General features: G+C 49.9%; 1 protein-coding gene across 2 annotated transcripts in view; it reads right to left on the bottom strand.

The window, feature by feature from the left end:
* arr (low-density lipoprotein receptor-related protein 6) overlaps window positions 1–26,056 on the bottom strand; it is a 319,317-nt gene that overhangs the window by 129,419 nt on the left and 163,842 nt on the right. For both annotated transcript variants that reach the window (XM_065450135.1, XM_065450136.1), the window contains one exon: window positions 2,817–3,131. In XM_065450135.1, the coding sequence (XP_065306207.1) occupies window positions 2,817–3,131 (315 nt within the window). The remainder of the gene's footprint in view (window positions 1–2,816; window positions 3,132–26,056) is intronic.

Raw genomic sequence — 26,056 nt, 5'->3', positions numbered from 1 at the left:
GCGCGCGGCGACCGATGCTTCTGCGAGACCGCCTCGCGTGGCCGCCTTCGAACGCGCCACGATTCACGTGACTATACATGCGAACGACCAGGCCCTGGGATCCAGCATGGAGCGAACATATTCGCTCGCGAGGATGCGGTGAGTCGGACTTCTAGATTTGTCGCGCGCCCATCGGCATGTTTTGTGGATAGCAACTCGGCTAGCAGGCATTGATGTATGAAAGGTGCAATAAATGCCCTTGTGATTGTTTGCACTACTGGGTGTCGTTCCTTTGTCCCAAGAGTACGGTGTGAGAATCCCCACATCAGACCCCACAGCGTATCAGATAGAAAAAGGGTTATAGAAATTGAAAATGTGATTTTCAAAAAATCTATTTTTTCGGCAATTTTTCGCGAAGCGAAAGTTGCGTCTCCCCTTAAGGGGAACTTAACCACGTAAATATCACGATTATTCTGCATGGAAAACGCCACCCAAAAGGCAGAATTTCAATTGTTATATCTGATATGCGGTGAATAACATATTGTTATATATGGATTTTTTTCTGATAGCACAAAAGCACAAATTGATACTCTGGAGTTGACTCATGGTTGTACACTGGAATCTCGATGATACGATCACGGCTAATGCGAATTTCTGGATGATACGAATTTTTTTATGGCCCCGGCTGAGCCCCATTACTTTGCAACATGCTACAGAACGGTTATTACGAATCAATTTTCGACCCGCGTCACTTGATACAAAGATTACCGAAGACACTTTGGAAATTTTAAAGTGTTCTTGGCGAAAGCCACAGTTGGCACGATTCCAGCGCACGGACAGACGCGACCGCGAGCATGAGCATTCCAGCGCACGGACAGACGCGACCGCGAGCATGAGCGCCACCGACGGCAGTGAAAGAGAACAGCGCGCAGTTACGCGATTTCTCCCTCTCTCTTTTGGTGCAGAGGCGCGGACGCGGCGCTGGACAGCGCGGAGGCCGCAACTGGGCGAAAAGAGTTTGAAGCAGTGGCACTTTCGTTGCTTTTGTGCTTTTCCTCCTTTTCCACGTGCCATCGGACAGAGTGGCTGCTGTGCTTCGGGCCGCGTGTTTTGTGTTAGACGTGGGCGACGGCGAAGGTCCACCACCGGTGGCTGAAACGCTGCATGCGCTCGAAGTTCTGAGGCATGCTATGGCCGCGGATAAAATCAGTGTCGACACGTGCACGTGTTTTTATGGATTTGAACAAAGTCTGCTAATTGACCTGACAAAGAAAAAGAAGCAGAAGGACATTAGAGACTTTTTCTTCAAGAAACAAATGCTTTTTATGTACGTGTGCCTGAGGGAGTTCACCTCTGAATCTTTAATTTAGCTAGTTTTAATTCTTTCGATGATACGAATTTCGGCTAATACGAATATTTTTCGTGACCTTGTGAGATTCGTATCATCGAGATTCCACTGTAACCGATATATCATTATATACGGTATCGTTGTAAGTGGACTGTACTGTACATGCCAGTTTTCACTTGAGCGAAAGCAAAGTATATGCCATATAATACTAATACAGTCGAACCTCGATATATCGAACAGCGCGGTGATCGCAAAATAGTTCGATATAGCCAGAATTCGATATATAAAATCACGTAGAAAACGCGTCAAAAACTAGCACAAATCAATCAATGAACCAATCGTGGCGCAATAGATACTCACATGAAGCTTCAAACAAAGTATTTATTTCGTTCGCTGAAAGTACTGAGGCAGCGTAGCCTGCTTCATATTGGAAACCGCATGCTTGACCACGGCGTCCTCAACATAGTCTGAACGGTCCACATGAGACTGTCCAGTGCCTTCTATTGCGCCGCAGTAGCGGCGTACAACGGCCAAAGCAGCTACAGCCTCAGTTGCAGTCGGGAGCGGGGCAACATCAGCGCTTGCTGGATCAACCTCGGCAGCGTCTTCGTTTGGCCACTCAGCAGTCACTTCTGCCGCGATCTCCCGTCTGTTAACTCCGCCACTGTTCCGGTGCTGTCGTTACCGCCAACGAAGTGCTCAATGCACATGCTGTGTGGCTCAGCACCGACAAAGTGCTCCAACTGGCTCCACGGCCGCCTCGATCACGCGCGCACGGCGGGGGCGCGGGCGCGCGTGATTGAGGCAGCCGGGCTGGCTCACGGCCGGTCTCTAGGGGAGCGCGCGCTTTAGAGAAGCGCACGAAGCGCGCGCTTTAGAGAAGCGCACGAAGCGCGCGCTCCCCTCGAGACCGGCCGTGGCTGGCTCCAAGCTGCTGCATGTGTACGCCGCTACGTTCAAATGGCGCCCTCGGCGCAACCGATGTGGGAGCTGTCGTACGCAGCAGTCTGGAACGCCTATCGCGCCGCCGCTATCTTCGAGAGTGTTGCGGGAAAGCTCGCCTCCTGTCAACAGAGAGCACTTGGTGTGGAGCGGCGGAGTTCGATATATTCATTTTACATCCGGCCCCATTCGAAATAAAAAATTAAAAATGCATGCGATTTTCCACATGATATAGAAAGTGTTCGATATACGCAATAATTCGATATATCCGTGTTCGATATATCGAGGTTTGACTGTATTGCTAACATTATATACCTCGACAACTTGCTCGCACAGTGCTAAGTGTTCATTATTTTTGTAACACCTGCATTTCACGGACAAATGGGGTTTAATCCAATTTTCATAAATTCATAAATGTGGGGTGAAAACATTAGAATTTACCATGTTTTACTAAAGGAGGAAGGACTGCACAGAGACCGTCAGTCTCGTTCATTCGAGACCCCGCAAAGTGCTGCTGCCAACTGATGAGCAACGTGTGAGACCGAACCTGAGTGAGCAGATGCATGCGCTGGCTGCCGTCGAGGGCAGCGCGCTCAATGCGGCGCCCCTTGCCCCAGTCACTCCAGAACATCCATCGGTGGTTGGGCTCCAGGGCAAGTGCCCGGGGGTCGTCGAGGTCTCGCCACAGCAGCACCCGGCGTGCCCGGCCATCCAGCCGCGACACCTCGATACGCTTGAGGCCCAGGTCAGCCCAGTACAGGTTGCGGCCCACCCAGTCTACCGCCAGGCTCTCCGGCAGCTCCAGTCCAAACTCCACAACTGTCTCCAGCTGGCTCCCATTGAGGAAAGCACGGCTGATGCGCTGCACACAACAACTGTCGTTGCTAGCAAGACCACAACGAATGCAACTTGCCAGCATATTGGAGAGTTTTAGCGTGTCCAGTATACGCCATTGCATTTGCATACCACAGGGTTAGCAGATGCTAGTAGCGACATCGTGCGGCATCTTGCCTGACTAATCACAATGCCTAATAGACATGTTTTCATGTTTCATGAGTGTTCTTATCGAAACAAATAAATATAAAAGACAATGTGTTCACGGTTCACATGTGTGGTAATCTTTACTAATGCACAGCATATGTGGAGCACACAATACGAACGTCGTCTTTGCATTTACTTCCACACTCTACAGTCGTATCTTGATATCACAAATCACCCGGAACCCCCCAAAATCTCTAATTATTTTGAAACATCACCGTATCGAAGAAAACACAAACTGACATTAAAATCTACATTCAACAAAAGGAATTGCCTATATTTGCAAGCAGTACATAGACAAATTTGGTTATGCCAAAGGAAGTCTTTGCACAAAACGTCTGAGGACATGCATTCATGTGAAGCAGTCGTCATTGACTCGTACGTGCGCAGCTTTTACGGACCTTGGACCTGTTAACCCTTTGAGGGTCACTGACGTAAATATAAAAAATGACGTCATGACGCTGCGATTAAGTCCAAAAATGGTCAATGCCATATATTTACGGCGCCGTCTGTACGTTTGAAAAGCGTGCCAATTTCCTCACTTTTTCTTTTCTGTCATGTGCTGCCACTATGTGGGAATACAGGGAATTTTTTTCATGCTCCTCCCTCTCTCGGTTTTTGTTGCATGATTTGTTTTTAAGCTAGTTTGCTCCCGCGCGTTTATATACTACCGCTCGCGCATTGGCGCGCAGGCGGAGTTTCGGGTTTTGTACCGAGGATGGTTTCGGCTTCTTGCGCTTACAAAACTGATGGCTATCTCGTTACTAATCGTTCAAAGGGCAACCGCCTCTTTCTCGCTGGTTTAGTGCTCACAGGGGTGCGCATAGGAAGGATGCCACCAAGCATGCGTTTCTGCTGCTTTTCTTTTTTTTTCATGACACTCGCAAAAACTAATTGCCTCTGGTTGGCGATAAGATGAAGATTAGCGGAAGTTTGTCACACGTTGTGCTTTTTTGACGGGCACACAACCACACAGTTTTCTTGAGTGCGCTCACCTATGCAGTTCGATTATGCTATGGACGTAAATATTAGTGTAAGAGTAGGAACATTTGAGACTTGCGAAATATTCTTGCATGCGCATTTTCAAGAGCTTGAACTATGTGTATATAAGTGCATCAAATTTTTTATTCTTATAAATTTATTTCCTTTTTTTATTGTTGTTATTCATGAATGAAGAGTACATATACACCAATGCAAATTATGTTTTTCTCACTTTACGGTCACCCTAGAAGAATTGCGGTAAATTTTTTTCGAAATAAGTCCCTAAGGAGAATTGGAATCTGCAACAAAAAGATCGACCCTGGGCGGTCGCATATGAACCACCCCTTGGGCTTGCGTGAAAAAATGCAGTCTGTGGATAGCATAATCTGTTGCAAACCTCTCAGTCATGTTTTGCAGTCGTGCACGGCATGTAGAGCTCGCAAGTGGAACCCGAAGTCACTTTTTTCTCAAACACTCCTTTTTCAATGGAAGTCTTTTCCTCACTCTTTTTGTTTGCTATATTTCAACATATAGCATATTCCCATACATGGCTGCTATTGGTCAATAGCTGGCATCAATCAAGAAGGATGCTTGGCTCAGTTAGTTAGTTTGGGTTTAATGGCACAAAGGCAACTAAGGCCATGCTGCGCCAGTCACAAGACAAAATAAAACGGAACGTTAGGGCGGGTAAACCTGCATTACATTATAGTTGGTATAAATAACCAGTTTTTTCTAAAAAGTCAAAGAGGTTAGGAAATGGCACTAGGAGGTCATCTGCTAGTAATAGGGCAGGGTGTAATGGAATGTGCAAATTATACAGGCTGTGTAAAAACCTCCGTCTCAGTGTATCGATGTGTGGACATGTTATCAAGATGTGCATGACTGTAAGGGCTTCATTGCATTTTTCGCAAGATGGCAGGTTTTTTTTTTTCTGAGAAGGAAATTGTGCGTCAGATGTGTGTGTCCAATTCGAAGTCGACAGAAGATAACCTCGTAGAATCGTTGCTGGTGACTGCATGATTTCCACTCGCCAATTACAGGTTTAATTAGATGAAGCTTGTTGCTTAAACAATTGTCCCAATCGCGTTGCCATTTTGACGTCAAGGCCTTCCGAATCGCATTGACACTGTCTTTATATGAAGTGCTGTATTTTGAATGTTTTTGTATGCTGCCATTATAGCGCATCTATCCGCTGCTTCGTTACCCAATATTCCAACATGGCTTGGTACCCAGCAAAACTTAATTGATCTGCCATATTTGTTTGACAATAATGCATTCAAAATATCGCCTAACATGGGTTCACTTTGGGATTTCATGTGTAGAGCCTTCAGTATGCTTAATGAATCTGTGTATATTGACACGTGTACTTGTCTTTATCGGGCGACAAGTTTTGCCGCCGAACAAATGTTATCGCACAGCGCGGGACGCGCCTGCATGTATCCGAAGTTTCTGGAAAGTTATCGATGCTTCTATCCGCTGTCTGTTGTCGCCAAACGTTGTGTTATCTGTTTTCATCGCTTGACACGAATGGTGTAGAACATTTTAGAAGGCATGCGGGTCCCAACTTTTATTCTGGAACATTCGATGATTGCTGTATAAAAGCCGACGCGCTTGACCCGCTGATCAGATTTTCGACGATCGCCGACTGTGTTCGCCGCTATCGTTGTGCTTTAACTGTATCCTGTTTTGTGGGCACAGGTTCGCCCAATAAAAGCTAGTTTTGTTTTTCACAGTACTGCTACTGTGTTCTTTCTTCACCGTCACTACCACGTGACATCTGGTGGAGGTGCTAGTGCGTTCATGTACCGAACGCCCCCGCAAAGCCGCGATCCAAGCCCGAAGCCCGAGGACAAAACCGACACCGCCCAAGACCAGCGTGCTAGCCGCAGACTGCAAGGACTGCCCCCAGAGCACGGACTTCTACCTGAGGCGACAAAGACGATCGTGGTCAAGACAACCTCAATGGCTGCCCCAGCGTCCCCCGTTATCTTACAACAGCCCCGGGACCCACCGACCTTCCATGGAGCAGCGACTGAAGACCCGGAATCCTGGCTGGAGACCTACGAGCGAATCGCGACATTCAACAACTGGGACTCCGACGACAAGCTGCGGCATGTCTACTTCGCCTTAGAAGACGCCGCCAGAACGTGGTTTGAGAACCGGGAGTCGACCTTAACGACATGGGACCTCTTCCGTAGCGGCTTCCTGCGCACCTTTACAAGCGTCGTGCGCAAGGAAAGGGCCGAAGCCATGCTGGACGCCCGAGTGCAGCTACCTAATGAGAACGTTGCCATATTCACGGAAGGAATGAACCGTCTGTTCCGCCACGCCAACCCGGATATGCCCGAGGAGAAGAAAGTCCGCCTGCTGATGCGTGGTGTGAAGGAGGAACTTTTTGCCGGAATGCTACGAAGCCCACCGAAGACCGTCGACGAGTTTCTTCGCGAGGCCACCAGCATCGAGAAGACACTCGAGATGCGAAACCGGCAATTCGACCGCCGCACGACCTCGACAAACTACGCCAGGGTTCAGTCACTGGCCGCCGACGACCTACGCGAGACTATCCGAGCTGTCGTGCGGGAGGAGCTACAAAAGCTGTTCCCATCATCACAGCCTCAAGTGACTTCGATTGCCGACGCCGTGCGTGAGGAGCTCCAACAACAACTAGGAGTAGCCCCTGAATCGCCGCAGCGTGAGCCGCAAGCGATGACCTACGCCGCCGTCGCACGCCATCAAGGACCCCTCCGCGACCGCGCCAGGGCCCTGTCACGCCGCAGTTTCGTCGTCCGCCGCCGCCGCCGCCAGCACGACCACACGTCGCCCAGCGCACCTACGCGTGGAAGACGGACATTTGGCGTGCTCCTGACCACCGCCCGCTCTGCTACCACTGCGGAGAAGCGGGTCACGTCTACCGACGATGTCCGTACCGGGAGATGGGACTGCGAGGTTTCGCCGTCAACGCGCCGCGTCCACAGCTTGGCGAGCGCCCACGTGACATCGCCGATTACCTCGCCGCTACTCAGTGGAGCCCTCGACGGCCATCCCGTTCACCGTCACCAGGCCGCTACCTGTCACCGCAGCGCCGACCGTACACTGGTCCAGCTCGGGGCCGCTCTGCGAGCCCATATCCGGAAAACTAAAAGCAGCAACCGATGGAGGTGCGGTTGCTGTTCGTCGAACTGACGAAGATCCTGCGCCGCCGACGAAGTCGATGAAGAAACCATCTCGACGACCTAATGACGACACGCCGCCGTCCCGACGAATTCAGCAAGCCAAGACTACACCGACGAAAGACGACTTGACGACGCGACGTTCCAGTTTCAGTTCAACACGACGCAGCCGTGATCCGACGCCAAGACCTAACTGCAACGCCAGACAAAGAACCACCGACCTCGACGTGCTTCTCGACGGCCACGCAGTCACTGCCTTAGTCGACACAGGGGCTGATTACTCCGTCATGAGTGGACACATCGCCGCCCAGTTGAAGAAAGTTAAGACTACGTGGGAAGGCCCTCAAATTCGAACCGCTGGACACCTCATCACGCCGTCTGGAGTCTGCACAGCAAGAATTACCATTCATGACCGGACTTACCCTGCCACCTTCGTTATCCTCCAACAGTGTTCTCGAGACGTCATTCTCGGTATGGACTTCCTGAACCAACACGGCGCAGTCATCGACCTGAAGTCGAAGTCAATAACGCTGTCGGAAGATAAAGCGATACCGCCGGAGAGCTCTCATAGTCACCACGCCTTGAGTGTGCTCGAAGACCAAGTGAGCATCCCGCCCCGCTCCAGCATTGTTATTTCGGTCGGCACCGAAATACCCGCTGACGTAGAAGGTGTCATCGAAGGCGACCAACGCCTCCTGCTAGACCGTGAAATTTGCGTCGCAAGAGGGATCGCTCGACTGCATGGAGGGAAAACTGAAGTGTTGCTGACAAACTTCAGCCCGGAGTTCAAACACATCAACAAGGGCACGACGATCGCGTACATCGAGGAAATTGTGGAAACCAGTAATGCGTTTGTTCTCTCGGATTCCGCCACATCTACCCCGATGGCCACGGTTCCCGAACCAGACTACGACATTAATCCAAGTCTCCCAGTGATTAAGCAACAGCAGCTCAGAAGTCTGCTCCGACGATACAAAGACTGCTTTTCGACGACATCGAGGATTCGACAAACACCAGTCGCCAAGCATCGCATAATCACCGAGGAGTACGCTCGACCACTCCGCCAAAGCCCTTACCGAGTTTCGCCGCGAGAACACGAAGCTATAAGAGAACAAGTCGACGAAATGCTGCGCGACGACATCATCCAGCCGTCGAAAAGCCCGTGGGCATCCCCTGTTGTCCTGGTGAAGAAAAAGGACGGAACCCTACGTTTCTGCGTCGATTATCGTCGTCTGAACAAGATCACGAAGAAGGACGTATACCCCCTTCCACGGATAGACGATGCATTGGATCGGCTTTGCAACGCTAAGTACTTCTCCTCGATGGACCTCAAGTCTGGCTATTGGCAAATAGAAGTCGACGAAAGAGATCGCGAAAAGACCGCCTTCATCACCCCAGACGGCCTCTACGAGTTCAAGGTTATGCCATTTGGACTGTGCTCGGCGCCTGCAACGTTCCAGCGCGTGATGGACACGGTTTTAGCGGGATTGAAATGGCAGACCTGTCTCGTTTACTTGGATGACGTCGTTGTATTCGCCGGAAATTTCGACGATCACCTTAGGCGGCTTGCCACAGTACTAGAGGCCATCAAGTCATCAGGGCTCACTCTGAAGCCAGAAAAATGCCGCTTCGCTTACGACAAGCTTCTGTTCCTAGGCCACGTCATCAGTAAATCCGGAGTACGCCCCGACCCGCAGAAAACAGCTGCCATCGCAAAGTTCCCGCAGCCCACCGACAAGAAGGCAGTGCGTAGATTCCTTGGCATGTGTGCCTACTACAGGCGCTTTGTCAAGGACTTTTCACGCATCGCCGAGCCGTTGACACGTCTAACTAAATGTGATGTTGAGTTCAAGTGGGAAACGCCGCAGGCCGACGCATTTGAAGAACTCAAACGACGCATGCAGTCGCCGCCGGTACTTGCGCACTTCGACGAGTACGCCGATACAGAAATCCATACTGACGCCAGTAGCCTAGGCCTCGGTGCCGTTCTAGTCCAGAGGAAAAACGGAGTCGAACAGGTGATATCTTACGCTAGCAGGTCGCTGTCAAAAGCGGAAGGCAACTATTCTACGACCGAAAAGGAATGCCTCGCCATCGTTTGGGCTACAGCTAAATTTCGCCCTTATCTTTATGGCAGGCCATTCAAAGTCGTCAGTGACCATCACGCTTTGTGTTGGCTAGCGAGTATAAAGGATCCTTCAGGACGACTGGCGCGGTGGAGCCTCAGACTACAAGAATACGACATCACTGTAACCTACAAGTCCGGACGAAAACACTCCGATGCCGATTGCCTATCACGTGCCCCCATTGACCCGCCGCCGCAGGATGACGAAGATGACGACGCCTTCCTTGGCATGATAAGCGCAGAAAACTTCGCTGAGCAGCAACGGGCAGACCCGGAGCTAAAAGGCCTGGTGGAATATTTGGAAGGGCACACCGACGTAGTCCCCAGGGCATTTAAGCGCGGACTATCTTCCTTCATGCTTCAAAACAATCTCCTCGTGAAGAAGAACTTTTCACCAGTCCGCGCCAACTACCTTCTTGTTGTCCCGTCAGGACTTCGTCCAGAAGTATTGCACGCCCTACATGACGATCCGACCGCTGGACACCTCGGTTTTTCCCGGACACTCTCGAGGATACAACAAAAGTATTATTGGCCGCGCCTGACCGCCGACGTCGCCCATTATGTCAGAACATGCCGAGACTGTCAGCGACGTAAGACACCGCCGACAAGGCCAGCCGGATTACTACAGCCAATCGAGCCTCCTTGCCGACCATTCCAGCAGATCGGGATGGACTTGCTGGGACCCTTTCCGACGTCAACAACCGGAAATAAGTGGATCGTCGTGGCGACAGACTACCTCACCCGCTTCGCTGAAACTAAAGCACTGCCGAAAGGTAGCGCAGCCGAAGTGGCGAAATTTTTTGTCGAAAACATCCTGCTTCGACATGGCGCCCCAGAAGTCCTCATCACCGACAGAGGAACGGCCTTTACAGCGGAGCTCACCCAAGCCATTCTGAAATACAGTCAGACAGGGCACAGGAGGACCACGGCCTACCACCCGCAGACGAATGGCCTTACGGAGCGGCTGAATAAGACCCTCGCCGACATGCTAGCGATGTACGTCGACGTCGAACACAAGACCTGGGATGCCGTCCTGCCGTACGTAACATTTGCTTATAACACGGCGGTACAAGAAACAACACAGATCACGCCGTTCAAGCTGGTCTACGGCAGGAACCCGACGACGACGCTCGACGCCATGCTCCCGCACGTCACTGACGAGGAGAACCTTGACGTCCATAGCTATCTCCAGCGCGCCGAAGAAGCCCGACAACTCGCCCGCCTACGGATCAAAAACCAGCAGCGTACCGACAGCCGACACTACAACCTCCGACGACGCTTCGTCGAGTACCAGCCCGGCGACCGTGTTTGGGTATGGACCCCGATACGCAGACGAGGACTGAGTGAGAAACTACTGCGACGCTATTTCGGACCCTACAAGGTCATCCGACGTATTGGCGCACTCGACTATGAGGTCGTGCCAGATGGCATTTCGCATTCACAGCGGTGCCGCGCACGACCTGAAGTAGTCCACGTGGTGCGTCTTAAACCGTTTTACGGACGCTAACGAACTTCCCTTATTTTGTTATTTTCTTTGCTACGAGTGCTTATTTGTTACTTTCGTTTGTTTGCAGCATCGGGTCGATGTTTTTTAAGAGGGGGGTATTGACACGTGTACTTGTCTTTATCGGGCGACAAGTTTTGCCGCCGAACAAATGTTATCGCACAGCGCGGGACGCGCCTGCATGTATCCGAAGTTTCTGGAAAGTTATCGATGCTTCTATCCGCTGTCTGTTGTCGCCAAACGTTGTGTTATCTGTTTTTATCGCTTGACACGAATGGTGTAGAACATTTTAGAAGGCATGCGGGTCCCAACTTTTAATCTGGAACATTCGATGATTGCTGTATAAAAGCCGACGCGCAAGACCTACTGATCAGATTTTCGACGATCGCCGACTGTGTTCGCCGCTATCGTTGTGCTTTAACTGTATCCTGTTTTGTGGGCACAGGTTCGCCCAATAAAAGCTAGTTTTGTTTTTCACAGTACTGCTACTGTGTTCTTTCTTCACCGTCACTACCACGTGACAATATGACAGTGTTTTCAAGTTTGTCAGCAATGATCTTTTGAACTACCGCCCATATTGCATACACTTCGGCTGTGTAGACAGAGGCATGCTGAGGTAATCGAATACTTGTTTCCGAATTTTCCGTTATGGCCCCTACACCCACGTGTTTTTCCGTTTTAGAGCCATCAGTATAAAATTCTATGTAGTTTATATACTTGTCTTGAAGAGCGCGGAATTCTTGTATAATGTGTTGATGTGGCGCGTCTCTTTTCTTTAAATGTGTTAGTGTCCAATCACATAACGCTATGAAATCACACCACGGGGGTAAACGTTCTGGCTTTCTGGCAACCTGGAGGACTTCTTGAGGGATGCCATAATCCCGACAGTATTCCTCGTATATCGCAAGATAAGCAGCCTAATCATGTTTGGTTTATTTGTGTAATGTAAGCGTGAGCTGCACTGTGTAACGATGCTGTAGCCTATGTGTTGTGGTGAGGATCGGATTCTGAGTATGTAGGAAAAAGTTAGTAGCGCTCTGCAATGCTGTAACGGAGGCTCATTACATTGAACATGTAAGCCCTGTATAGGTGATGTTCTGTAAGCACCGCATGCCAGTCGTAGTCCAGGGTTATGGACTGGATCAAGTTGTCGGACGTAAGATAGTCTGGCTGAACCATATGTAATACTACCTTAGTTTAATATGCTACGCACCAAAGTGCGGTAGATGTGTAGCAGGCATTTACGGTCAGAGCCCCACCGTTTTTGGGAGGGGATTTTTAGAATGTTAAGTGCATTGTTCGCTTTGATTTTAATACTACTGGTGTGTGCGAGAAAGTTCAACTTTTTATCAAACCAGACACCCAGAAACTTGTGTTCTTGTTTCACGGGTAGTGTGGCATCCTGTAGTTTAAGGATGAAATCTGGTTGTAGGCCTCTTTTTTGTGTAAAGACAACGCTAATAGTTTTTTCACTTGAGAAGCGAAAGCCATTTTCAGATGCCCACTTCATTAGTTTGTTTAATGTAATTTGAATTTGTCGTTCGCAGGTTGCCATGTTCGATGCACGACAGGCAATTTGTAGATCATCCATATATAAGGAATGCATTACGGACGATGGAATTACATTATTGAGCGAGTTCATTTTCACGACAAACAATGTTGTGCTTAATACGCATCCCTGAGGTACACCGTTTTCTTGAATAAATACATGGGACAGCACCGTTCCTAAATGCACCTGGAATGTTCGATCGGACATGAAATCAGAAAGACGTTCAAGCATTCTACCGCGGATCCCTAAATCCGCTAAATCCCTTAAAATACCATACCTCCATGTTGTGTCGTACGCCTTTTCTAGATCAAAGAAAACAGTGAGACAGTATTGCTTGTGTAGAAAGGCCACACGTATCTCGCGTTCTAGCCGAACGATCTGATCTGTTGTAGAGCAGCCTTTCTTGTACCCACACTGATGATTGCCGAGCAGGTTCTCAGTTTCGAGGACGTATGCCAATCTGATGTTTATAATGGATTCATAGGACTTGGCAAGACAGCTTGTTAGTGCTACAGGACGGTAGCTGGTAGCTGTTGTAGGATGGTTTTCAGCTTTCAAGAAAGGGATTATAATGGCTTTTTTCCACTCAATTGGCATTTTTCCTGTTTCCCAGATTACGTTGAAAAAGCCGAGCTATGTCTTAACTGCTTTTGGAGATAGGTGTGCGAGCATTGTGTAATGTACTCTGTCCGGACCTGGCGCTGCTTTCTTGCCAGTAGTGATGATTTCCAGAAGTGTTAAGGGAGCGTTATACGGTTTCCCGGAACATCCAGTTGTCGGAAGCTTTTGTTTTTCTACTGATTGTTTATAATTTTGAAATTCAGTGAAGTAGTTTAGTGAGCTTGATATGTTATGGAAATGCTACCCTAATATGCCTGCTTGTTCTTTTAAATTCGTTTGTGTACCTGGAGGTGAGAGTATGGGGATCTATAAGGAGCGTATTTGCATCTAAACTTACGAAGCTGATCCTACATTCTTTTGGACGTTATTGAGCTATTGATGGAGGATACCTACTGTTGTATCCTTCTTTATTGGTTAAGTTTCGTTTCTTTCAGTGTACATATCGTCATCGTCATTCAATATGATTTCCTATATAAGTGGCTTTACTGTGATGAATAAAGGGAAGTTGCATACTGCACTTGCGTGGTCCAGTGTCATGCGTCTGGTCTGAGCCAGACACCACACATTGTTAGATATGGAGCTGTTTCCTGCGCCTACTTCGAGTTCCCCCAGACCACATCGAATCGCAGCACATTCCAGAGGAGCGCTCAAGCAAACAAGTTCACGTGCAAACAAGTTCGTAAGCCGCCGGTAGCTGTTCTCTGCTTGACTCTTCCAGAAAGCGAGGGGATAGCGCGGCACTGTTGAAAGTAAAGTAGGTGCCAAACCAAGAGGGCGGTAATGCGCCGTGACAGCCGGACGTGCCGGGAAGGCCCAAGCCTACCCCTCTTCGCCTTTGAAGAAGGCATTTCCCACCACTGCGGAGCCGTACCACCGGGAGCAGGTGGGCCCTCGTACAATGGAGCATGAGCGCCCCCCCCCCCCCTTCTCCACCTTAGAAGAAGTGCATTGCAAGTCAGCGAGGCAAGACCGCAGAGAGCCGCCGGGTGTGACACTGCGACACGGGCGCCAACGATTGGCCGAAAATGGCGTCGTCTGAGCGGACTCTCCCATTGGTCAAACATGACGCGACTTCCAGTGCTCGAAGGGTTTATGAGAAGCATTCCAGTGAGACCAGAGCATTCCCTGATTCCCTGATTGACCTCTCTCGAACTTCTTGCCGCAGGCCGCAGCATCCGAGTTGCTGCCGGCCCGTAATGACTGTACTACTATTACTTGAGTCTCACCTCTCTGTATATAATGTAAAATAAAACCTCCCAAGCTTGTTTCCATCCCGAAGTTCGTCCTTCAACCCCTACATCTGGTTGGCAGCGGTGAGATCGCCTCCGAATGCAACAGCTGGTGGCAGCGCTACAGATCAACCTTCGTCGAGAGAGATCCTAAGGAACCGGGAAGAGCGAAGAAGAGAGAGCCTTCGTCGAAAGAGGTCCGAAGAAACTGGGAGTAGCGAAGAAGAGCGAGCCTTCGACCCAGGGAGTCCGGAGGAACCGTGAACAGCGGACAAATGACCGGATGGCAGGGTGCTGCAACCGTAAGTGAGCGCTGTTAGATATGGAGCTGTTTCCTGCGATTACTTCGAGTTCCCCAAACCACTTCGAATCGCAGCACAGCTAACTGAGGAATGCAGACGCAGGAAAGCGCATTCCAGAGGAGCAGCCGAGCAAACAAGTTTAAGGCAACAAGTTCACGTGCCAACAAGTTCGTGCGCCGCCGGGATTAGCAGGTGGGCCTCCGACAATGGAGCATGAGCAGCCCTCCCCTTCTCCTCGTTCGAAGTGCATTGCCAGTCTGCGAGGCAAGACCACAGAGAGCCGCCAGGTGTGACACCGCGACACGGGCGCCTACCATTGGCTGAAAGTGGCGTCATCGGAGCGGACTCTCCCATTGGTCAAACATGACGTGACTTACAGTGCTCGAAGGGTTTATAAGAAGCCTTCCAGAGAGACCTGAGGATGCTGGGACATGCCCTGATTCCCTGATTCACCTCTCTCGAACTTCTTGCCGCGGGCCGCAGCGTCCGAGTTGCTGCCGGCCCGTAATGTCTGTACGACTGTTCATTGACGTCTCACCTCCTGTACATAATGGAGAATAAATCCCTCCCAAGTTTTGGGTTTTCATCCCGAAGTCCCGTCCTTCAACCCCTACATCTGGTTGGCAGCGGTAGGATCGCCTCCGAATGCATCAGCTGGTGGCAGCGCTACGTATCAACCTTCGTCGAGAAAGATCATAAGGAACCGGGAAGAACGAAGAAGAGAGAGCCTTCGTCGAAAGAGGTCCGAAGAAACTGGGAGTAGCGAAGAAGGAGCGAGCCTTCGACCCAGGGAGTCCGGAGGAACCGGGAAACAGCGGACGAATGAACCGGATGGCAGGGTGCTGCAACCGTAAGTGAGCGCGTGGTTTTTTTCCTTATGATTCGCCAGACTCAAAGGTTGTGTGTTCAATTTTGATAGTTCTGGGAATCGGGAGTTTGATGCATTGTGTGTTTGCACAAATTAATTAAGGAAAACAGTTTTAGCCACCTGTCGGGGCAGCTGCCATGGATCTTAGAAGGTTGACGAGGTTAGACTTGTTGTTGGTGTGCGACGATTTGGGAGTTGAGGCGGACGAACGGATGAAGACGCCAGCTATCATAAAGGCGATTAACGATAGTGGCAATGATGACAAAAGCATTGAGCTTGCTTGGGAGGTGATACAGGAGCCACGGGAGCGTGTGCGTCGTGTACGTTTGCGAGAGCGTCGTGAGCTTAGGAGTGAGCGTCAGCGTGAAGAACGCGAGAATGAACGGAAGCATGACCTTCAAGAACTTACTCTTAGGTGTGAGCGTCACGGACGTGAGAATGAACGCGAACGTGAGCGAGAGGAAAAGTATGAGAGAGAGAAGGCAGCACTGATCAAAGAGATACAGTATTGTGATCAGTTATTGGCACAGAGAGAACGGCTGTCTGAGAATTCTGTAGGTAGTACAGAGCGAAAGAATGAGGAAGCATCTAGCAGATTTTCGCCAGAAGCCGACGAGAAGAGTAGTGCCTGTGAGATTGGCTGCCGATTCATAAGTGAAGGGAAAAGGCTAGCTGCTAACGATGCCTTAGTGGCAATAGAGGCCGTTAAAGGCCGCAAGGAGAGCGACGAGGTGCTGTGCCAACAGATGACTGTGGAGACAGCTAGGCCAGCTGCGAACAAATTGGCACAGTCACCGCGTGTGTGCGTCGCTGGTGTTAGCGAGGTTGCTAGCGAAGGAAAGGGTACTGTTGACGCGACAGACGCGGGCACCCATGTCAGGTCAGATCTGCGTGCAGAAGTGAAGTGCGAGCTGGACGATGCAGTTGAGAATAGTTCTCGGGGTGGCGAGCTCCGTAGCTCACGAGAGAACAACTGCATTGTTCAGGGATCGGTGCGGCTCTCCGCCAGTCTAGATGGCCTAGATAGGGATGATTCAGTTGTTAATCATTCGGACTGTGCGCGTGAGGCAGCGATCGATACCGACGGGCTGTGTGCCGATGCACAGCGTGAGCTGGGCAATGTAGTAGAGGGCAGTTCGCGAGAGTGCGAGTTGTCTTACTCGAGTAAAGCCTGCTGCATTGTGCCAGAGTCGGTTGGGCTGTCCGCCAGTCGAGGCAAAGTGAGAGTAGATTTAAATGTAAATCACTCAGACTGTGCGGGTAAGAGACCGATCTGGGCCGACGAAATGTGTACCGGCCAGCACGAGGCACGAGAAGGCGACATGAAGGCGAGTGCAAAGAGAAAGCGCCGTAAAAAGAAGCGCGGTAAAGACTGAAAGTCGGTAATTAATGTAGCGCCGCCAAAAATGGCGAGAAACCCAAAAGGGCAGGGCGCGAGGGAAAAGATGCGGTCGTCTCGGACGATGTTGACGCATCGAAAACGTTCGAGCCACCGGTCAAAGGGGGACCGCGAAGAATGTTCTGCACGGACGCGGACAAAGGGTACGAGGCAGTTAATCTCCTCGTCGTTCCGTAGTTCTTTTCACAGCTCAGCGTGCAGTTCGAAGAAACGCAAGGTGGCAGGACGAGACCAGGTGGGGAGTAGCGACGAGGTCAGTCGAGTTTGTGAGGAAAGCGGGGCGCCGAGACGCAAATTGGCAGGAGACCGTAACGTCTTGGGGGAGCTGATAGTGAATCAGCCCTTTTGTTGTCTCTCGGCAGCCAGAGTAGCTTTGAAACTTCGACCACCCCGGGTTCGACTCAAAGTATGAGTCAAACGTAAGCGTTTGGAAAGGGAGGCCAAGAGAGCTACCGTAGAAATGAAGTGTGTTGTTTGTTATTTTGAGCATCGGAATGTTTTCGCGATTTGAGACTAGGATTTCTTTCAATGTGTAAGGTTTGAGCTTTGTTTATGTTTTGGTTCGAGAAGCTCGAGATTTGAAAGATGCGTTTTAGGTAAACCTGTAGTCTCGCGAGATGTTCATTAATAAGTAGATGGGCTTTTTTTGTGTGTGTGTGAGTAACCTGAAGGTCAAGGTTATTGTTGAGAGGCCTATCGTAACGCGCGTGTGTGTTATTTAACCTTCTTTCTTTTTAAGTGTTGAATTTTCTAAGGTTAAGCACGTAGGTTTTTAGTAAGTGCATGATTTGCACGGAGAAGCGTTCTTAGTTCCATTAGCGCGTGTCCTGTGTGGACGGAAGGAAGCAGACTTTATGACTGGGTTGCTCGTGTGTTGAGGGCAGCCGTATTCTGGCTTGTCTTATAAGTACGCGTGGAACGAGTTAGTAAAAGACGCATTATTTTAAGGGTTCTGCGGAGTGTGTAAGTCCCGCAAGTTTAATTGTTCGTTTATGTCACGTGTCCTGTAGGACTTTCAGGGAAGAAACGTGAGTAAGCGTAAGTGAAAAGTTTGCCTACAACGCAAGTACGCGTTTTGTTTAGTGACCACAAGGCTAGAGCGCTTGTGATTACGTACTTGTGAGGTTGACCAGATTGTTCAGTGGCACCATTACGTGCGATAAGTACGCCACTGCGATAGATTGGAAACATGCTGTTCGTGTAGTTAGGCCACTTAAGTTATGTTCGGCTGTTTTCATTTGTTGTTTGCATCGTCAACGACCCTTTTGTTTTGCAACAACAATAGTACTCTGGTCTTGTCGGCATTCGAGGAGAAATGGATAGCTGTTTGGAAGGGTGGTTATAACTGTTTTGTCAAAATTGGGGAACTAAAAGATCAGGGTTGATTTTGACTCAGTAATAGCCTGGCGAGTCAGGGGTGAAGAGCCTGCGCTTACGCATGGTGCAGCGCTGTGTTGTTTGGTTTGTTTGACGTATGTTCTCAAGGGCCCAGGATCCCGAGGGTTGTCAAACGAGGCTCGACCCCAGTACCCTGCAGCTTCTTTCAGCATTCCTCATGCCCAGCGAATTGAGTTCACCGGCCATTCAGAACTACCGGGGCGAGGACGAGCTGTTAGATATGGAGCTGTTTCCTGCGATTACTTCGAGTTCCCCAAACCACTTCGAATCGCAGCACAGCTAATTGAGGAATGCAGACGCAGGAAAGCGCATTCCAGAGGAGCAGCCGAGCAAACAAGTTTAAGGCAACAAGTTCACGTGCCAACAAGTTCGTGCGCCGCCGGGATTAGCAGGTGGGCCTCCGACAATGGAGCATGAGCAGCCCTCCCCTTCTCCTCGTTCGAAGTGCATTGCCAGTCTGCGAGGCAAGACCACAGAGAGCCGCCAGGTGTGACACCGCGACACGGGCGCCTACCATTGGCTGAAAGTGGCGTCATCGGAGCGGACTCTCCCATTGGTCAAACATGACGTGACTTACAGTGCTCGAAGGGTTTATAAGAAGCCTTCCAGAGAGACCTGAGCATTCTGGGACATTCCCTGATTCCCTGATTCACCTCTCTCGAACTTCTTGCCGCGGGCCGCAGCGTCCGAGTTGCTGTCGGCCCGTAATGACGGTACAACTGTTAATTGACGCTCACCTCTCTGTATATAATGTAGAATAAATCCCTCCCAGTTTTGTTTTCATCCCGGAGTCCGTCCCTCAACCCCTACAGCGCGTGGTTTTTTTCCTTTTGATTCGCCAGACTCAAATGTTGTGTGTTCATTTTGATAGTTCTGGGAATCGGGAGTTTGTCGCATTGTGTGTTTGCACAAATTAATAAGGAAAACAGTTCTAACCACCTGTCGGGGCAGCTGTCATGGATCTTAGAAGGTCGACGAGGTTGGACTTGTTGTTGGTGTGCGACGACTTGGGAGTTGAGGCGGACGAACGGATGAAAACGCCAGCTATCATAAAGGCGATTAACGATAGTGGCAATGATGGCAAAAGCATTGAGCTTGCTTGGGAGGTGATACAGGAACCACGGGAGCGTGAACGTCGTGAACGTGAGCGAGAGCGTCGTGAACACAAGAGTGAGCGTAAGCGTCAAGAACGCGAGAATGAACGGAAGCATGAGCTTCAAGAACTTGCTCTTAGGTGTGAGCGTCACGAACGTGAGCGTGAGCAAAAGTATGAGAGAAAGAAGGCAGCACTGATCAAAGAGATGCAGTATTGTGATCAGTTATTGGCACAGAGACAACGGCTGTCTGAGAATTCTGTAGGTAGTACAGAGCGAAAGAATGAGGCAGCATCGAGCGGATTTTCGCCAAAAGCCGACGAGAAGAGTAGTGCCTGTGAGATGGGCTGCAGATTCATAGGAAAAGGGAAAAGGCTAGCTGCTAACGATGCCTTGGTCGCAACAGAGGCCGTTAAAGGCCGCAAGGAGAGCGACGAGGTGCTGTGCCAACAGATGACTGTAGAGACAGCTAGGCCAGCTGCGAACAAATTGGCACAGTTACCGCGTGTGTGCGTCGCTGGTAATGTTAGCGAGGTTGCTAGCGAAGAAAAGGGTACTGCTGACCCGAAAGAAGCGAGCACCCATGTAGAGCCAGATCTGCGTGCAGAAGTGAAGTGCGAGCTGAGCGATGCACTTGAGGGTAGTTCTCAGGATTGCGAGCTGCGTAGCTCAAGAGAATACAACTGCATTGTTCAGGGATCGATGCGGCTCTCCGCCAGTCTAGATAGCCTAGATAGGGATGGTTCAGTTATTAATCATTCGGACTGTGCGCGTGAGACAGCGATCGATACCGACGGGCTGTGTGCCGATGCACAGCGTGAGCTGGGCAATGTAGCAGAGGGCAGTTCGCAAGTGTGCGAGTTGTCTAACTCGAGTAAAGCCTGCTGCATTGTGCCAGAGTCGGTTGGGCTGTCCGCCAGTCGAGGCAAAGTGACAGTAGATTTAAATGTAAATCACTCAGACTGTGCGGGTAAGAGACCGATCCGGGCCGACGAAATGTGTACCGGCCAGCACGAGGCACGAGAAGGCGACAGGAAAGCGAGTGCAAAGAGAAAGCGCAGTAAAAAGAAGCGCTGTAAAGACCGAAAGACGGTAACTAATGTAGCGCCGCCAAAGATGGCGAGAAACCCAAAAGGGCAGGGCGCGAGGAAAAAGGTGCGGTCGTCAAGGACGATGTTGACGCATCCAGAACGTTCAAGCCACCGGTCAAAGGGGGACCGCGAAGCATGTTCTGCGCGGACGCGGACAAAGGGCACGGGGCAGTTAAACTCCTCGTCGTTCCGTAGTTCTTTTCAAAGCTCAGCGTGCAGTTCGAAGAAGCGCAAGGTGGCAGGACGAGACCAGGTGGGGAGTAGCGACGCGGTGAATCGAGTTTGTGAGGAAAGCGGAGCGCCAGGACGCAAATTGGCAGGAGACTGTAACGTCTTGAAGGAGCTGATAGTGAGTCAGCCCTTTTGTTGTTTCTCGGCAGCCAGAGTAGCTTTCAAACCGCGCCCACCTCGAGTCCGACTGAAAGTATGAGTCAGTCGACAACGTTTGGAAAGGGAGGCCAAGAGCGTTTCCGTAGAAATGAAGTGTTTTGTTTTTTATTTTGAGCATCGGAAAGTTTTCGCCAATTGAGACTAGGATTTCTTTCAATGTGTAAGGTTTGAGCTTTTCTTGTGTTTTCGTTTGAGAAAGCTCCGAGATTTGAAAGATGCGTTTTAGGTAAACCTGTAGTCTCGCGAGATGTTCATTAATAAGTATATAGGCTTTCTTTTCTTGTGTGTGCGTGAGTAACCCGAAGGTCAAGGTTATCATTGAGAGGCCTATCGTAACGCGCGTGTGTGTTATTTAACCTGCTTTTTTATGTGTTTTCTTATTGTCGAAGGTTAAGCACGTAGTTTTCAGTGAGTGCATGATTTGCACTGAGAGGCGTTCTTAGTTCCATTAGTGCATGTCCTGTGTGGACGGAAGGAAGCAGATTTATGACTGGGTTGCTCGTGTGTGTTGAGGGCAGCCGTATTCTGACTTCTCTGATAAGTATGCGTGGAACGAGTTATTAAAAGACGCATTATTTTAAGGGTTCTGCGGAGTGTGTAAGTCCCGCAAGTTTAATTGTTCGTTTATGTCACGTGTCCTGTAGGACTTTCAGGGAAGAAACGTGAGTAAGCGTAAATGAAAAGTTTGCCTACAACGCAAGTACGCGTTTTGTTTAGTGACCACAAGGCTAGTGCGCTTGTGATTAAGTACTTGTGAGGTTGACCAGATTGTTCAGTGGCACCAATACGTGCGAGAAGTATGCCACTGCGATAGATTGGAAACATGCTGTTCGTGTAATTAGGCCACTTAAGTTATGTTCGGCTGTTTTCATTTGTTGTTTGCATCGTCAACGACACTTTGTTTTGCAACAACAATAGTACTCTGGTCTTGTCGGCATTCGAGGAGAAATGGATGGCTGTTTGGAGGGGTGGTTGGAACTGTTTTGTCAAAATTGGGGAAAGAAAAGATCAGGGTTGCTTTTCACTCAGTAATAGCCTGGCGACTCAGGGGTGAAGAGCCTGCGCTTACACGTGGTGCAGCGCTGTGTTATTTTGTTTGTTTGACTTATGTTCTCCAGGGCCTAGGATCCCGAAGTTCGTCAAACGAGGCTCGACCCCAGTACCCTGCAGCTTCTATCAACGTTCCTCATGGCCAGCGAATCGAGTTACCGGCCATTCAGAACAACCGGGGCGAGAACGAGCTGTTAGATATGGAGCTGTTTCCTGCGCCTACTTCGAGTTCCCCCGGACCACATCGAATCGCAGCACATTCCAGAGGAGCGCTCGAGCAAACAAGTTCACGTGCAAACAAGTTCGTAAGCCGCCGGTAGCTGTTCTCTGCTTGACTCTTCCAGAAAGCGAGAGGATAGCACGGCACTGTTGGAAGTAAAGTGGGTGCCAAACCAAGACAGCGGTAATGCGCCGTGACAGCCGGACGTGCCGGGAAGGCCCAAGCCTACCCCTCTTCGCCTTTGAAGAAGGCATTTGCCACCATTGCGGAGCCGTACCACCGGGAGCAGGTGGGCCCTCGTACAATGGAGCATGAGCGCCCCCCCCCCCCTTCTCCACCTTAGAAGAAGTGCATTGCAAGTCAGCGAGGCAAGACCGCAGAGAGCCGCCGGGTGTGACACCGCGACACGGACGCCAACGATTGGCCGAAAATGCCGTCATCTGAGCGGACTCTCCCATTGGTCAAACATGACGCGTCTTCCAGTGCTCGAAGGGTTTATAAGAAGCATTCCAGAGAGACCAGAGCATTCTCTGATTCCCTGATTGACCTCTCTCAAACTTCTTGCCGCGGGCCGCAGCGTCCGAGTTGCTGCCGGCCCGTAATGACTGTACGACTATTACTTGAGTCTCACCTCTCTGTATATAATGTAAAATAAATCCTCCAAGTTTGTTTTTTCATCCCGAAATCCGTCCTCCAACCCCTACAACATACGTTTGTCAAGACTGTGTTTCGGCTTGCCTACGCGTGTACCTGGCTTTCGCCTTTGCTTTTTTGAAATATAGGAGGTTATCTTGCGTTGGGGTATCGCCGAAAGATACCCCACGCTTTGTTTTGTGCTTTTTTAGTTTGTGTACATTCACTCGTCCACCAGGGTTTTAGTTTTTTTCCTTAGGAAGCCGAAGGATTGCGGGATCGTCTGTTCGGCTGCAGCAAGTATGGAGCCAATAATCTTTTTATTCATTTCGTCTATTGTTTGATCATCTGATATGTCATCAAGACTAGTCTTCTCGCTGAAGAGAGGCCAGTCTGCCAGATAGAGTTTTCAGAGGGGTGGTCTTAATGGTACTGTAGGGAAAGGAGATGTTCTTTTAATAATGCTGGGCATGTGATCACTGCCAAAAGGATTGTTAATAACACTCCATTTAAAATCGATTAAGAAAGATGGAGTGCACAGCGCCAGATCTGGACAGCTCATAGCTCCTGTGCTTGGGGAGCAGTAAGTTACCGCACCAGTGTTTAAAAGGCATATTTCGTTTGTCAGGATAAAATCTTCAAGTGTTTCTCCCCTGGTGTCAGTTGTTTTACTACCCCATAATATGTTATGAGCATTAAAATCACCCGCTATTAAAAAAGGTTTAGGTAGCTGGTTTAAAATTAACTCCAGATCTCTTACAGTAAAATGTGCATGTGGTAGAATGTACATTGAACAAATGGTAATTGTTTTGTGTGATAAAACCGTGACAGCAACGGCTTCTAAGTGAGTATTAATAACAATTCTCTAGCTGCAATGCCTCTCGATAGCACTATAGCTACACCACCTGAAAGCCGGTTGGCCTGAGTACGGTGGCGCCGTACAACAGTGAAGCCTTTTAAAATGTTTTTGTGCTTTTCACCTAGGTTTGTTTCCTGTAAGCATAAAGCTAGGGGAGAGAAATTAAATAAAAGGTCTTTTATGTCACCTAAGTTATGTAAGAGACCTCTACAATTCCAATGGATCATAAAAGCCATTATAAAATTGAAGGGTAAGAAATGATATTAAAGAGTGAACGGAAGATAAGAAATATGTTAGGTGGCATGGATCTGAAGAAGGCATGTAAAACGGAGCTATAACCCTTAGGTTACAGCCTTCTTATTTTGGGTGGTTATTGGGATTTTGTCCCTCTTACCGCGCTCGTGAGAGCGCTTGTCCTTCAGGGTCGATGACACCGGGGTTTTAGTTTCAACCTCCATCGCTCTCTCTGAGGCGCTGGAGGACCGAGTTTGGCACCAAGACACGTGTCTCGGGCCTTGGAGTTCGCTTGATCTTAGGGCCCTGCAGGACTGGTGTCTGCGGGGCCTTTGAACAGGATGGAGCAGCGCCGGCTGCTTCCACCACGGGGGCGGGAGGGGTCACTGCGGGACCACTATGCGTGGTCTCGGAGGACTCCTGAGACCTCTGTGACGCTGCCCCCATCTGCGTCACATTGGCGTAACTTCTTCGCGGAAGGTACGATAGCCACTTTCTGGCTTCATAGAACGAGATTTTTTCTTTGACAGTTAGAGCAATTACTTCTTTTTCTTTTTTCCAGCAAAGGCAGGACTGCGAGTAAGCTGGGTGATCTGCCCTGCAGTTAACACAAAGTGGGGAAGAGGTGCAAGTGTCAGTTTGATGATCGTTGGAGCTGCATTTAGCGCAAGTAGTTCATCCTCGACATGCATGCGAAGCATGTCCAAACCTTTGGCATTTGAAACGTCTAGAGTTCGGGATATATGGTCTAACGTTTACCTTTACATAACCTGCATCCAGTGAGGTAGGCATTACACTTGTTCCGAAGGTGAGGACTACATGTTTTATGGGGATTTCTTGGTCGTTCCTGCGGATGACAATTCTTCGGACTTTGGTAACATTTTGTTCCTGGAAACCTTCCAGCAGTTCTTCGTCGCTTAAGGGGGGACGCGGGTCTTGAAATCGCGAAAAATGGTCAAAAATGGCAATTTTCAAAAATTGCGTTTTTGAAGTCTTTAATGTCCCAACTATGCCTCTACAAAATATTATGGCTCAATTCCTACTCGAAGTCTAAAAAAAACGGCAATTTAGAAACGTCGGTCAGCCGAAATTGAACGCCAAGCGCGAAGTTTTTCCTCATTTTCAAGCTGCCGTAGCTCTGCGCTACGCGAACCGATCGGCGCCATCTTGGTCTCGTTTGAAAGCTGGTTTCCCGCTCTCCATTCTGGCGCCCCTCGGCACGCTGTAGACCCTCGTGCAGCGGAGCGATCGGCACCCGTTCTCAAGCGGGAAATCGTCGCGAGACAGCTGCTGATTGGGTGAAACGGGCACCTCCTCCAGGCGCAGCCCTCTGATTGGCCGTGACGCATGCTTCGCCTGCCGCGGCCGCGCTGTTCGACTCCTTCACGTCGTCTGCTCTCGCCTGCACGCACGTCATTTTTCGCGTTCCTCTTTGTTTCCTAGTATTTTTCGTTCTGCCTTTTTGTTTATCATTCTTGTAGATATTTTGGCTATTGAGTAGCTTCTTTTAACCACGAATTTCTTACTTTTGCATGCCTGGTGTCTTTGTTCCGCGTGTCACGGTGGCGCGAGTCGCGCGCTTGAAAGCAAGCACGCGAAAAGCAGTCAGCAAAAAGAGACGCGCATGGAATAAGAAGAGCACTACATCGTCGAGAACTACAGCTTCGGTGATGCCGCAAGCTGCTGTGCCCTTGCTGGATGCGGCTGGACTGAGCTCGCCAACAACAGCTTAGTCGGTGGACGCAGCTAGACAGTGCCGATCGGTGTCAACTTCGGTGTCACCGCAAGTCTCTGCAGTGCCGGTCGATGCGCCTGGACTAAGCCCGTCTAAAATTACAACTTTTGAGATGCTGCAAGTCGCTTCGGATTCCGTGTCGTCGGAAGCAGCCGACCCGGCTGACCTAAGCCTAACGTCGACTTCGGCGTTTCCGCACGCCGCTTCGGTGCCGACGGGCGCGGCTGAACTGAGCTCGCGTGCTCAACGCTTCGACACGGTGTTTTTCACGGAGTCGGAGTGCGCGGGGCGCGAAAA

Source organism: Dermacentor albipictus, chromosome 3 (assembly GCF_038994185.2).
Source record: "Dermacentor albipictus isolate Rhodes 1998 colony chromosome 3, USDA_Dalb.pri_finalv2, whole genome shotgun sequence".
In the NCBI taxonomy this organism is placed as follows: Eukaryota; Metazoa; Arthropoda; class Arachnida; order Ixodida; family Ixodidae; genus Dermacentor; species Dermacentor albipictus.
This window is presented reverse-complemented; position numbering and strand designations above follow the sequence as displayed.